Source organism: Salvia hispanica, chromosome 1, assembly GCF_029641045.1.
Source record: "Salvia hispanica isolate PSC_SH4W2 chromosome 1, Shi_PSC_v1, whole genome shotgun sequence".
Lineage (NCBI taxonomy): Eukaryota > Viridiplantae > Streptophyta > Magnoliopsida > Lamiales > Lamiaceae > Salvia > Salvia hispanica.
Window position 1 is genome coordinate 18767329 of NC_142692.1, and position 14085 is coordinate 18781413.

At 34.0% G+C, this 14085-nt stretch overlaps 1 protein-coding gene across 1 annotated transcript; it reads right to left on the reverse strand.

The window, feature by feature from the left end:
* Nucleotides 1-6748: 6748 nt before the first annotated feature.
* Nucleotides 6749-13057, reverse strand: LOC148933383 (inner membrane protein PPF-1, chloroplastic-like). Its single transcript, XM_089062916.1, has 11 exons — nt 12663-13057; nt 11408-11518; nt 11134-11208; nt 10411-10471; nt 9615-9688; nt 9406-9510; nt 9044-9151; nt 8848-8951; nt 7978-8127; nt 7769-7898; nt 6749-7107 (listed from the first exon to the last, which is right to left on the reverse strand). The coding sequence occupies exons 1-11, from the start codon at nt 12969-12971 to the stop codon at nt 7006-7008; spliced, it is 1329 nt and encodes a 442-aa protein (XP_088919042.1). The 5' UTR covers nt 12972-13057; the 3' UTR covers nt 6749-7005.
* Nucleotides 13058-14085: the final 1028 nt, after the last annotated feature.

Consider the following 14085-nt stretch of genomic DNA (forward strand, 5'->3'; position numbering starts at 1 on the left):
GTGGAACAATGGAATTTCTGATTTTTTATGCTTTTTCTATTTTTTTTCCTATTACCTTTTTATATTTTTATCTAAATTCTTATAAATTATCTTCTCTTTAATCAGCCGATCATACAAATGATATAAAAATATTAAAATATTGATTTGAATATCTTTCTCTTTTCCATATTATCTTTGTGAGTGAACTATTGTAGTGTTCATTAAATAACAATTTTATTCACTAAATAATTTATCATCACTACTCCTATTAACTAACAAGCTATGTGAAAAAGTAGACAATATCTAATCGTATATCATCCCGAATCATTTATTTTGGATTGAAGAGACGGCGGGCAGAGAAAGGTGGAGACGGAGGCGGCGAACGGTGGAGGCGCCCGTCGAGGAGGGTGGACACGGGTCTGGAGTAAAGAAAAGAAGCAGCAAAGGGTGGAGAGTGGAGGCTCAGTAGAGGAAATAGGTGGAGGCCAATCTGGTTTTCTAGTGTAAAGAGATGGGAGTTTGGTGTCTCTCAATTGGAATGTGATTCTGTTTGATATTTAGAATATACGGAAAAAATATGAAAGATGATTATGTTGATTTATTAGAATTTAGATAAAAATATAAAAAGGGTAGTTTAGTCCACTTATAAATGATAAGAAATAAATAATAGGAAAAAAGAATAGAAAAAGGATAAAAAAAACCAGAAATCCCTTGTTCCGAAAAATACGCACGCCTGGATCTCATATTCTTAAGGTCAGGGAAATTAACTCCTAATTTCGAAAGGTCAGCATAATTAACTCCTAATAACGAAATTTCTCTTTCCTCACCTCCATTCTAAATATGCAATATTCAGATCGAATGAGTTAAATAAATATTACTCTACTTACACAGATTAAGCAATATTTTGAATAAAGTTATCAAACAAATCTCATTTTTTTTTATTTCTTTTCAGGATTATCCTATTGTATTAAATACTATGAAAAATAACCCAAAATTAATACTCCACAGTACAACATAATCTCTATTTTGTATCTTTCTTATTTTATTTTCACTGCAATAACTTAGTAAAATAATACTAACATATAAAATTTTCGATAAAAATAAATATTTTATATTTAATAGGAAAAATTGAGTATTTAGCTATAATGAAACAAACTAAAAACTGATTTAAGAATTTAATAATTTAAAATTTTTTGGCTGTTTTTCCAACACAAAGAACATATCTCACCATGGTGGAATTGTGAATAAAACTACAATTTCAGCGAAATAATCAATAAACAAACAAATATATCGGGAGATGGCAGCAACACAAGCAAATTTGATCATGCAAAATTGAGGTTTAATCAAATGCTAATGACAAAATTCTATAAATAGGTGATTCTGGAAAACTGCTTCCATGGATAGGTGGTTTTGTTTCTATTAGTGGGTGTTACGCATTCTTAATACGTAACTTAGGTGAATATTATCGCGATCAGAAAAATCAAACTAAACACGCATTCTTAGAATGTCTGTCTAATGTGAATAAAATTAGTGCACAACATAACAGAATCGCAGACGCGCCGCTTCTAAACTACTACACTTTCTCGCGAAACCCTTCCAAGAATGCTACCTTGTCGTCCGATTCTTGCATAAATCGCCCAAATTCGTCTAATTGTTTCTCCCTCAAGGTAAGTTACATGCTTTTCTTCTTCATTTAGGTTTAGTAGTTAAAAATTATAATTTAGGTTTTGTAGTTAAAAATTAAAATTTTATGTTATTGGTATAAATTGTATGTTCAATGTGTGTTATTAGCTACTAGGATTGGTATGTAGTGTCTTTTGAATTGTTAATTTCTAAAGATTTGGTATATAGTTTATTTTGAATTATTTAAATTTTGAGATAAAGTTGTGTATCGCAGGATTATGGACACAGAATCTATTTGTGTCCTTTTATATTGGGATGGAAGAATAGTACAAATTGGAGGAATTGGTTTGTCTTATGAGCCACCCGTGGCAAATGCATACCTTGTGTTAGATAAGTTTGTTCCATACAATGAGTTGGTTAACAGAATATGTGATTGCATTGGAATCAATATTAATGAGTATATGATTAGTTTGACATGGAAGCGTGCAATTCAAGTGGGTCATGAATATAACTTTGTGGGCGTTCGACTTTGCGATGCATATATGAGGGATATGTTTGCAACAACTATTCAATCAGGTCAAATTGAGTTATTTGTTGACTATCAAGCTAAGTTAGCACAACAACGACAAGTTCAAGATATAGTACAATATGATGATGGTCCATCTGGACATAATGAAGTTAGTCATGAGCCGGCTAATTTTGGGGATGCTGAGCCTAGTTTTGGGGATGATGGGCCTGGTTCTGGGGAAGGTGGACTATCTCCCCATAATAAAGTTAGTGACGATTCTGAATCTGAAGACTGTGTCAGAAAAATCAACAACCCCACCTGAATTGAGTGAAGAATCAGAAGCAACCCAAGATGCATCTTATGATGAGACATTGAATGTGCCTCGTAGGTATGTCCCATTAGTCCCTGAAGAGCGAAGTGAACAGGAGTATGAGCATCCAAGGTTATGTTATTTTCGTACTCTACCGACGACATAAGGTAATTACTATGAAAGTAACCACGATGATTCTGAATCTAGCAGTTGGTTTTGGGATGAGAAGAATCCCACGCGGATTGGGTTAGGAACTAAATTTGATACCAAGCTACAGTTGAAGACTGCTGTTACTTTATGGCATTTGGAGTCATCGACATAAGAATACTACGTGGTGGAAAGTAAACCAACAAAATGGAATGTGGAATGCAAAACTCTGAAAGAACCGAAAGAGACGGGGAGCACGAGCACAAATAGGAGACGACGGAAGCAAACAGGTGGATGTATTTGGAAACTCAGAGCAACATTGGGGAAGCACGACCGCAAATGGGAAATCAGACAATGGACTGATAGACATACTTGTGTAGGTAATCCCAACTCCAGGGACCACGCTAACGTTTCATCAGGTATGGTGGCTTTGTGTGTTAAGCATCATATTCTAAAGGACCCCGAGTATACGCCTAACTCCATTATTGAGGATGTGAAGCAAAAGTATCATGTTGAAATATCCTACAAGAAAGCATAGTATTCAAACACGCATTCTTAGAATGCGTAACACCCAGTGATAGAAGCAAAAAAAAACCACCTATCCACGGAAGTAGTTTTCCAGAATCACCTATTTATAGAATTTAGCGCCAATGAATCATGCAGTGGCCAGACTACTCCGGCGGTGGCTTTGGTAGTTGCAGGTAGGGGTGGATGTGAAAATTTTTTGTTAGTAGAGGCTCTACTATATATATTCTCATTATCTACGAAAAATAGACCGGTGGAATAAATAAGTTTTAATGCTTATTGATGGACATACTAAAATAAAAATAAATAACTATTTTTCGTAAATGATGTAGTATTATTCATGATTAAAAATATAGTAAAAAAAACACATTTTTGAATAATTAAGGTGAAAAAAAGAAAGTCTACAAGTTTATCTTATGGATTAAAGTCACTAAGAAAATAAAAACTGAGTTTGCACTTTGCATCAATTATTTGGAAAGAAAATTGAAATAGTACTTTGTAAATAAAAATTTTGGAAATAGTTATAGTGGAGACGAGAAAATTTAAAATTTAATAACTCAAAACTAAGTTATTAAATTGAAATTTAATTTACACTCCCTGATTCAGAAAGTTTAACAAAGCACATTGTTAAAGAAATACAAATATTTCCATCAAAATGAACTCATAGTTGTTGCACTTTGAATTTAATTTAGTAGCCAATAAATGAACGGGTGTTTTAAAATAAAACATAATATCTTAATTTACTAGGAAGTTAATAATATTAATTGTAATCGACTCATCTTCTCCCTCAACCATCTCAGAAGACGTAGTTCTTCATTTCATCGTCTATATTATTTAACTTCTTGATTTTTTTAGCCCTTTTTCATCGGCAAACCTTTGATGATTTAGTGTTCAACAATATTAATTTGGTGAGGTATAGAGATAAATTTCAAAATTTTTAATAATTTCTGAAATAGAAAATATCGGAAAAATGTTTAGCCCTCCCCCATTTCAACGTGTGCCCGCCATTGGTTGCAGTTGAGGGAAGAATGGGTTAATGGAGTAGTGAGCCCTTGGGATGGAGAATCTAATGGATAATTATTCAAACTTTAAATAATTATATTATAATTATTAATTTTATTATAAAAAAAATTTAATGCTCCCACCAAAAGTACGAAGATTTGGTTTGACACGAGTTTTAATATATAATTAGTAAAGTAAGAGAGAAAGACAAAATGCTGTGTAAGGCCTGTGTAAATAATATTAGCAGAGCGTGGACTTCACATCGGACTTCACATCATTAGGAGTGAAGTGTAATAATATAGTTTGTAAATAAAATGATATGTAAGGGTAATATGTTGTTTAACTATTCTAAAATTAAAAATTTCATACTTTTCAGAGATGGATTTTTAAGGAATTCGTTCATACTTTTTAGGAACGGAGGGAGTGATAATAACAATATTTATAATTATGATTAAGTATTATTTATAATTTAAATTACATTAAAAATAATTAATAATTAATATTTTAACTTGATAATAATAATTGTATAAAATTAAAAATTGTACTCCCTTCGTCCCATAAATATAGGGACATTTTCCTTTTCATACGTCCCATAAAAATAGTACATTCCATTTATGGAAAGTTCTCCCCAACTTATTACCAATATACATCAATTTATTTACAACTTATATCACTAGAATCCACCATTAAACAATAATAATAATGTAGGTATTACTATCCACCAAGATTATTTTAAGAGTAAAGGCCAAAGTGGTCCCTAACATATATCCATTTTATCAATTTGGTCCTAAACATTATCTTTTTGATTATTTGGTCCATCACAAATGAACTCGAACTGAAATCGGTCCTAACTTGACAGAACCGTCTAAAACTAACTGTCAATATTAAGCATGTTTTGACCAAAATTAACCATTCTAATTAATATTTTTATTTATTAATCCCTTCCTCTCCTCCTCTCCTTTCTTCTTATTCTCTCTTGGTCTCCCTCTCTGCCAGCACCGCCGCTGCTGCCATTGACCGTTAGTTTTAGACGGTTCTGTCAACTTAGGACCAATTCTAGTCCGAGTTCATTTGTGAGGGACCAAATAATAAAAAAGATAATGTTTAGGACCAAATTGATAAAACGGTCATATATTAGGGACCACTTTTGGCCTTTATTCTAGAATCCACCATGTGAATAAGATTATTTTAACTACATTATCATCTTCTCTCCTATTTTACCAACTAAACATTAATTCCCATGGCGTTCCAAATGTCCCTATTTTTATTGGGGGTGGGGGGGGGGGGGGAGAGAGTATACATTATTAAAAACCTAAATAAGTACGAATTCTAAAAGTTGGGAAAAATAGTACTCCCTTCGTCCACGAATAAGAGTCCCGTTTTTTCATTTTGGTCCATCCACGAATAAAAGTCCCGGTTCATAATTACCATAAATGGTAAAGAGACCTCACATTCCACTAACTCATTCCACTCACATATAATTTAAAACTAATATATACAAGTGGGACTCCCCTATTCCACTAACTTTCTTCCACCCACTTTTCTTAATATTTCTTAAAACTCGTGTCATTTAGAAATGAGACTCTTAATCGTGGATGAAGGGAGTACTTAGAACAAAACTAGGAATCCTAATCCTGTAAAGTTATACTCCCTTAGTCATCTTCCTTGGGCGGCACAAGAATTCATGCAACTTTATTTTGTGTGTAAAGTGGAGAGAGTAAAGTAAGAGAGAAGGAATAACGTAGATACAAATGTGTTTCCATTTTTAGTAATGAGTCATCTTGGTTGGGACAAACTAAAAAGGAAAGTGAGTCATCTTCAATGGAACATAAGGAGTACTAATCTCTTTATTTTCAGGATTCTGATTACTTTCTCGGTTTGATTTAAATGAAAAATACCAAAATTTAAAAATTTAAAAATCAGATAATTTTTATAGACAAAATCACGACAAACAAACATGACAATTTTCTTTTGAAATTCAATTTAGTAACTGGATGGCTGGCCTGTAACTCGACCGAGCGTCAGTCCAAATGAGCTGGCCCAAATAATCCGATTTTATATTCAGGTTGCATTTTTATATCCCTAATTGTAATACTGTAGTTCATAATTCAAGCACTTTTCATTCTCTTTCTATTATGTGGAAAAATTCACTCTTCTTAGAATACCTCTATATATAAACGTGACTCCCAAAACCCAAACCCTAGCAAACCCTTAACAAAAAAATATCCCCATATAACCCTAACAATTTGTATAATCACAAATGAGATTTTTTCAGACTATAATACCCTCACCCTCACACCATATAAGGGCATTTTTGTCACCCCATTATATTGCTAATGGAATTTTTACCACATTTCTGTCAACAATTGCTTGTGTGAATTCCTAATGAATTCTGGTACATTATCAGTTTCATCATTTTAAGTCATTTTCAAATTCAAAAAAGTTTAGTTGCAGAATGTAGTATCTAGTAAGCTCTAAAAGCAGCCTATAATTCATACATGCAATATATACAGAATTAGAATGGCAAGCAAAAAAAAGCGTGGCATTGCCTGAAAGGAAATGAAGGATAAGAATATAGAATTGGACCGAATCTTGGTTCAAAGTATAATTATAATATGACTTCAGTTTTAAACAATGTTGCAATTCTCTTCCAGTCAGATAAGAAATGAAATACTATTCATGATTTTTTGCAGTTGTAAGCTATAACCTCTGATATGCACAACTTATACACTTGAAGGCTGAATGACCAGTTCACATTACAGGCCATAACCAATCTCAACCTAACAAAATAGTATGACAATAATGATATTGTGGACCTTAAACTATTCACCGGAAAGAAAATGGCCACTAAATATTAATTTGAAATTTCAAACAATATACAAAATTCATTGTAACTACAAAATTTATAGGATCATACCGCACGCTTTCGCTTTGATCGCTTACTTCTCCTAGGTCCTGAAGGAACTGTTTTTGCACTACTAGATGCATATGCTTCTTCAAGAACTTCCTTATCCTGATATAGTAACCAATTGGTACTCTCTAAGTTAATTCACCATTTAAAAGAGAACATGGATAGATGGATAAGTCATAACATGATGTAGATATGGATGCTCTCTCTCTAATGGTATACATTGATCTGAATACTCAATAAAACATGAAGCTCCTACAGTAAAAACCTATTAGCTTTTTGCAAAAATACAAATACAACTCTTCTTATAAAAAAGGAAATGTTAATGTTTAAGATGAAAGATGAGAGAGGGTAAAAATATACAACTTGGGCTGAAAGAGTGGTGTTTGAAAACTAAAGTATACTTCATAATTTAACAATGATAAAGAATTAAATTCATTTATTAAGAAATGGAAAGTTATTGATGGGCATCCCAAACAAGAATAGTTCTTTACATTCGCTTTAAAAGAAAAAAAAAAGTTGAGACATAGTACAAATATTAGGTGCATATCAAGAATGATGTGCACGAATGGGAATAAAGCATCTTGGATGCATCCACCTCCAGAGCAACTATAAGATGTTCATGGAACATAAAATCGGAGGACAGATTTCTTTTCCAAGCGAAAAATCAAGTTATAAGTTTGATTGTTCGAACACATTTTGACACAATAAGGCAAGAAAAGAAAATTAGTAGTTTTTCTCATGAGAATAATGAGCCAAAATGTACCTTCGGTTCAGTATCATCATTGTCAGATTCATCTTCAGAGTCAGGATCAGCTGGATCTGACGCCAAGACATCATCTGCAGGCAGAGCACTAGGCTTTTGCTTCTTCTCAGCCTCTTTAAGCTGCTTGAATCTGTTTTAGAAACAATTTAGTTATAATCTGACGGACATTGAAAAGGCAAACAATAGAAACTACTGAATCAGAACCCCACCTTTCACCCGTTCGTTCCTGCTGAGCACCTGACCGTTTTGCACGTCCAGCACTGATTATCCCACCGGCATTCTCAGCTACAACAGGCTTCGCTCCTCCCAATTTGCGTAGCCATACTTGTTGTGCTGTGCTAAGCACATTATTTGTGAACCTAAGTGATAGAACATGTTAGAGTGTTAGTGGTTAGCTTTAAGTTTTACAGTAGCATAAAATGTCACTCATACAGTTATCATATAATTACTCGTAACAATTGCTTTGTTGGCTGTTTGACAAGACCATATCAGCAGTTTTTGACGAATCAAACTTAGAGCATAATCCTCGCTGATAATATTACAGAATACCTTATTGTAGCCTTTATTATTTTGTTAGTCTTATTCTCTATAATACCTGCATCCTCGATATTGCCATTTTAATTACTCATTCTACAATTTATCAGTTATAGTAGCATACAATATTTAAAAAATAATGTGGATGTTTTAGAGTTTTTATTGCCTAGGGTGATTATATGATTAAGGATAGATCTTAGCACGTACTCCCTCCGTCCCAAGATAAGTGACCTACTTCTTTTGGGCACAGGATTTAAGGAATGGTATTTAAATAAGTTAAAGTGGAGAGAGTAAAGTATGAGAGAGGGAAAAGTAGAGGCGAGAAGAGAGAATAAAGTAGGTGGAGAATAAAGTAAGAGAGATGACTTTTTGCTAAAAATGGATATATGTCACTTATAGTGGGACACCCCAAAAGGGAATACAAGTCACTTATCTTGGGACGGAGGGAGTATTATAAACACATGACAGTCAAACTTGTACTATAAGGTATACACTTCAGAAGATATGCATCCCGTGAAATATAACTAAAAGCTGATGAAAATTACCAGTATATTGACAATCCAGATGGAACAGATAATGAAAAGTAGCCAATCATGAGGGGAAGAAACTTTAATACAAGAAGTGTGTTCTTTTGATTTGGATCATCTGTCTAGCAGAGGAGAGGATTAAGATATCAGTGCAATGTAGCAAGAGAAATGATGCTGAAGAGATAGAGGGAGAGATAACTATGTGGAAACTTACTTGTGGAGGCTTCATTATTTCCATGGAGACATACTGTGATACAACAAGTAGAACAGGTAAAACAAGGTAAGCTGCAGTGTCTTGCCAACCAAGTGGTGGATGTCCATCCTGCAAAATGCCCCATGGAGAATACATATTAACTATTTATTCTGTATGAATCATGATAATCTATATTCCACTGGTAGAAAGAATTGTATGAAAATATACGATGACAATGAGACCAACTAAACCTTCATTCCATTATGCATGTTTCAGCTAGGTTCATGTACACGTATCATGTTTGATGGAGATACACGTATTGAAGTATAGCATTATCTTTTGCAATTTTTCTCCAAGTCGTGTTATTGCTAAAGTTCAATTACCACAAATGGAAACAACCAGGAAATTCCTGCTCCGCTTTGTCGAGCAGCTATTGTTGTGGGTCCTCCCAAAGAAGGAATCCAAAAGAACCCTTCAGTCAGCAATCCCTGTTTAGCATTAAAGTAACACGAGGAAAAAGAGAACAGTCATCATTACAGACCAAGTGACGGTAGGTAAATATGTCAATGCTATCAATCAGTTTCTTGTTTACCTCATTTGCTACATTTGAAAGAGCTTGATATAAACCTATCCAGACTGGTATTGTAGCCAAAGTTGGTAAACATCCTGGTGATAATAGTTTGACAAGGGAAAAACACCAATCTATAAGAAACTATCTTGAGTAGCCCACCCAAATCATACAAGTGATGATGAGATTTACAACCAGAATGGAGCAATTTTTTGGTGAAGACTTAGTTATAAGTTAGAATGATAAAGAATTGTATTTTACAAACGATTTAACATTTTTTTTTGGTTTGACCACAGGTGTACCGAACCCACCTTTGGTGGAATCCGACTAATCCTGCTCAAAACCATTTTTTTCAGTAATAGTACTTCTTTTAAGAATACTTCTTTGCAACACAAATAAATGACTTCATTTACCAAGAGTATGGGTGGATGTCAGAAGTACGAAAAAGATATGTAATGACTGCAAAATGCATTATCTATCCAGTATTGCAGAAAACTACAGCACGGCTAGACATGACAGATAATCTGCCACGTGAAAATGGCTGGATACAGTAGGACTAGAACACCTTTGCAAATTATAATTCCAAAAATACCTAAATGACCACACCAATTGAGGGGGAAACAACTGGTTTTACTGGATCAATAAGAAAAAATAAATTAATTGACTTGGGACATTAAGAATGCCCATGTATGGTAGGGAGGGAACTGTGTATTCCCAAAATGCTATATAGTTGCATATATCTGTCAATTGTGCAGCATCAAGCAAATAAAAAGTTAAAATAGACGGAAAACTTGAACTGATAGATAGATAAAAACTATACCTGCTAGAGGATTAACCCCTGCTTGTTTGTATAGACGAGAAGTTTCGAGTTGTATTCTTTCCTGAAAATTTACCACATTAGATTCTAGTTCATCATGGCAAGTGGCAAGAATTTATAGTAGTTTGTTTGTCTCTATGACTCAAAATTTAAGCAGAAGAATCAAGACTTCAAAGCAAAGATTGCTTACAGTTCTAATTCAATCTCAACAATGGCCAACACCATAATGATGGTGAAGTGTGTTGTGTTGATCATGTAATAGGATTCACTAAAGCATTTACATGAGTTGGCCTCTCAGCAGATTAAGAAGCCAATATATTTTTAAACTACCGATCTGCATGACTGTTAATTTAGGCTTTTCCAACCTCCATGACAACATGAACAGAAATGCTGAGAACCAAAACTTGAATGCATGATAAGAGGAACAGATTAAATCCATCCGTCAGTGATGTTCAAGACAATTCTGTATAAAACAGTTATGATCCGCAAGGATAACTGTGAAACAATTCACCTTATTAAATAATAGACTTATATGAATATGAATTAAATGAAGCCTCCATTCCAATCAAAAACTGATACTTTGTGTTTTTGTTCACCTCTCACGCTCAAGATTGTTAAGGCTCTAAGATTTTTAATTAACTCAAATCACAAAAATATTTAGCAAAAATGTTTTTGTTCACCTCTCAATTAGCAAAAAATATTGAGTGACACAGTTAAGATGCTCACCTGATTTCCAGCATATCTTTGTTGGATTGCTTTTATCTTTGGTTGAAGATTCTGCATTGCTAGTGTAGACTCAACCTTACATAGAATGAAGTGCACATTACTCTACAGATACTATCTTAGCTAGTAAACGATATTTACAAAAGGAAATAACATGTGATAATTACACAAAAAACATAACCAAGAAAGCCTTGATAAAGAAAAGAAATTTGTGAGATGGCAAGGGATTTATTAGTGGCAAATGCCAAATAGAACATGTACTGAAGCAACATATTACCTGTTGCTTTGTTAAAGGGAGTGTGGCAACTTTAACAATAACGGTCAGTAGTATTATGGCAAATCCATATGCGTACGGAACATGAACAGTTGCAAGTCCATCCTTAAGTATCTGACACAATAAAAGTCACTTGTTAACCAAAAGTGCTGATACATTTATCATAATTTTTAATAATGGATTAAAATACCAAAAAATGGCTGACCCTGTTTGAAAGCTAATCAATGTTTATCAAACCAAATTTACATTGCCTTAGGGTAATTCCTTGCAGGACACCATTTTCATAATTTGTTCAGTTTCTGCTAGTCCGAAATCATTTTTATCTGTAGAACTGATGTATTTAATCCTTCATTCATAAAAAGATTTCAAGCCACATATAAATAATGTGGAACTTCAAGCCAATCTCATGATGCATACAAAAATTTTTGAAACAGCCCTGCGCCAATCGAAAAGGGAAAAAAAGTGCTAGTAACATGATGACAGATAAAAAGTATTTCACCAAATATAGATTATTGAGCCTGCTGATAAAGTAGAAGAGTGAAGAAAAATATTGATTTCTTCTGCAATTTCTACAGAAGTTGCCAAGTTATCAATCTGATTTCCTATTTGTATGACCATGTCAATTTTAGAAGAAAACATCATGAGGATGTGGCGATTGGTTGTAAAATCCTGGCCATGCAATGACCTCATGTGACATGAAGAAGTGCGGAATAAACACATAGAGAGTGCAAGGAAGTAGAAGAGAATAACCTCGGAGACAGTCCTTAAGCTTTAAATAATACGGAAAAAGGTTTGGATAGTTTTCCCTCATCCGTATAGGATTTGCATCCTAATTGAGTTGTGCTGCTACAGCAACCATATTCGTTTCTGTTCAGGGTGGGGTATAACTACTTGTTCTACAGTACTATAAAATACTCCTTCCGTTCCATGTTAATTGAGTCATTTTTCTGTTTTAGATAATTCCAAGTTAATTGAGTCGTTTTTATTTTTGGCGAAAAATAACTTGCTCTCTTGTTTTATTCACCAAACTATTCTTAATCTCCATGCCGAAAGAAATGCCGAAATTAACGAGGAACGGAGGGGCCTTCAATTCTACCTATAGCAATTTCTATTCATAGCATTGACTCCAACTACTTGATCGCGATAAGGTTTTGCATTATAGAGCAATTCGTGCAATATATATTGTATTGAAATTACCCCTCAAATATTCAACAAAAATCCGACGAGTCTCAGAGAAGTTAGAAGACCTTTTACCTACCTTGAGCACAACTTCCATAGCGTCCGAAATAAAGCCGAACCATCCTCCGCTCTTCTGGGCGGCGGCAGCAGTAGCCGAGTCGGACGACCCAGCGCCGCCGTCAAGGGCGACGGCAGCGTCAGCGAGCGTGAAGAGCAAGGTCTCAGCTCTCTGAACAATCGCACTGAAGTGGTCGGTAGGCGGCAGCTGATGGAGGCTGAAGCTCACTCCGGTGCTGATGCGTCTGGTAGAGGGAATCATTCCATGGCGGGAAAGGGAGGGAAGGCGAGTTCCGAAGAAAGAGGGGGAGGAAATCAGGATCCTCGCCATGGAAGAGGAATTCAATAAGGGATTCAATTTCTCTCACAACTAATTTTTGTGAGTAGAAACGACAGTTTTTCAGGTCGTGAATGGATTTTTTTGGAGGGCCAATAAAAATTGTGGTTTTCCAGTGTTATCCGTTGTTTGATTCTTTTAATTTTTTTTTGTTATTTTCCTCTAATTTTGGTTAAATGCAAATTTCAATTTTTTTTACGGTGTATCGACTCCTAATATTACAAAACTTATGGTTTTCCAGTGTTATCCGTTGTTTGATTCATTCAATTTTTTTATTTTCTTCTAATTTTGGCTAAATGCAAATTTCAATTTTTTTAAAGTGTATTAAAAATATCCAGTGTTACAAAACTTTATATGGTTACTTTTTAAGTTGGTAGCATCGCTAACTCTACGCAGTGTATTAAAAATATCAACACAATATATTGAAATGTCAACAAAATTATGAGTTGACATACTAATGTCATCGTATTGAAGTTTTTAATGCACTGCGTTGATGAGTTAGCAAAGATAACAACCTAAGAAAGTTAGCAATTGATCAACCTCATCACAAACTTATATATAGTTGTTGCATTTATATCACCGGGGACAAAATTCGACTACATTAGAATGAGATAAATAATCATATCTGCATTCTAGGAACTTTGTAATCACATAACTATCATTTTTCAGTAATAACCATATCCGACGTGTTGTGATGAATGTAAGTGAATGTAGTCGGATTTTGTCATAGGTGATAAAAGTGCAACAAGTTCGTGGTATTATACGCCAAGTTTAAAGTTCGTGTAAAAAACAAAATTTTGGAAAGTTTTGTGATATTAAGCGCCAATACCCCACTATTTATTTTGTTCTAATTTTATCTAATTAAAAATCTTATAAAAAGATAGTCATTAATTCGTCTTCAAATAATACTCCTTCTGTTTCTGAAAAGTATGAACATTTAATTTGTCACGGGGTTAAATGCATAATTAGTAAAGTAATAGAGAGATAAGATAGAAAAAGGAAAAAGATTTTAAAGTATTGTTAGTGTAGAATGAGTCTCACCTCATTAGAGAGAAAATAGATTCCAAATTAGAATGTTCATACTTTTCAGGGACAAACTAAAAAGAAA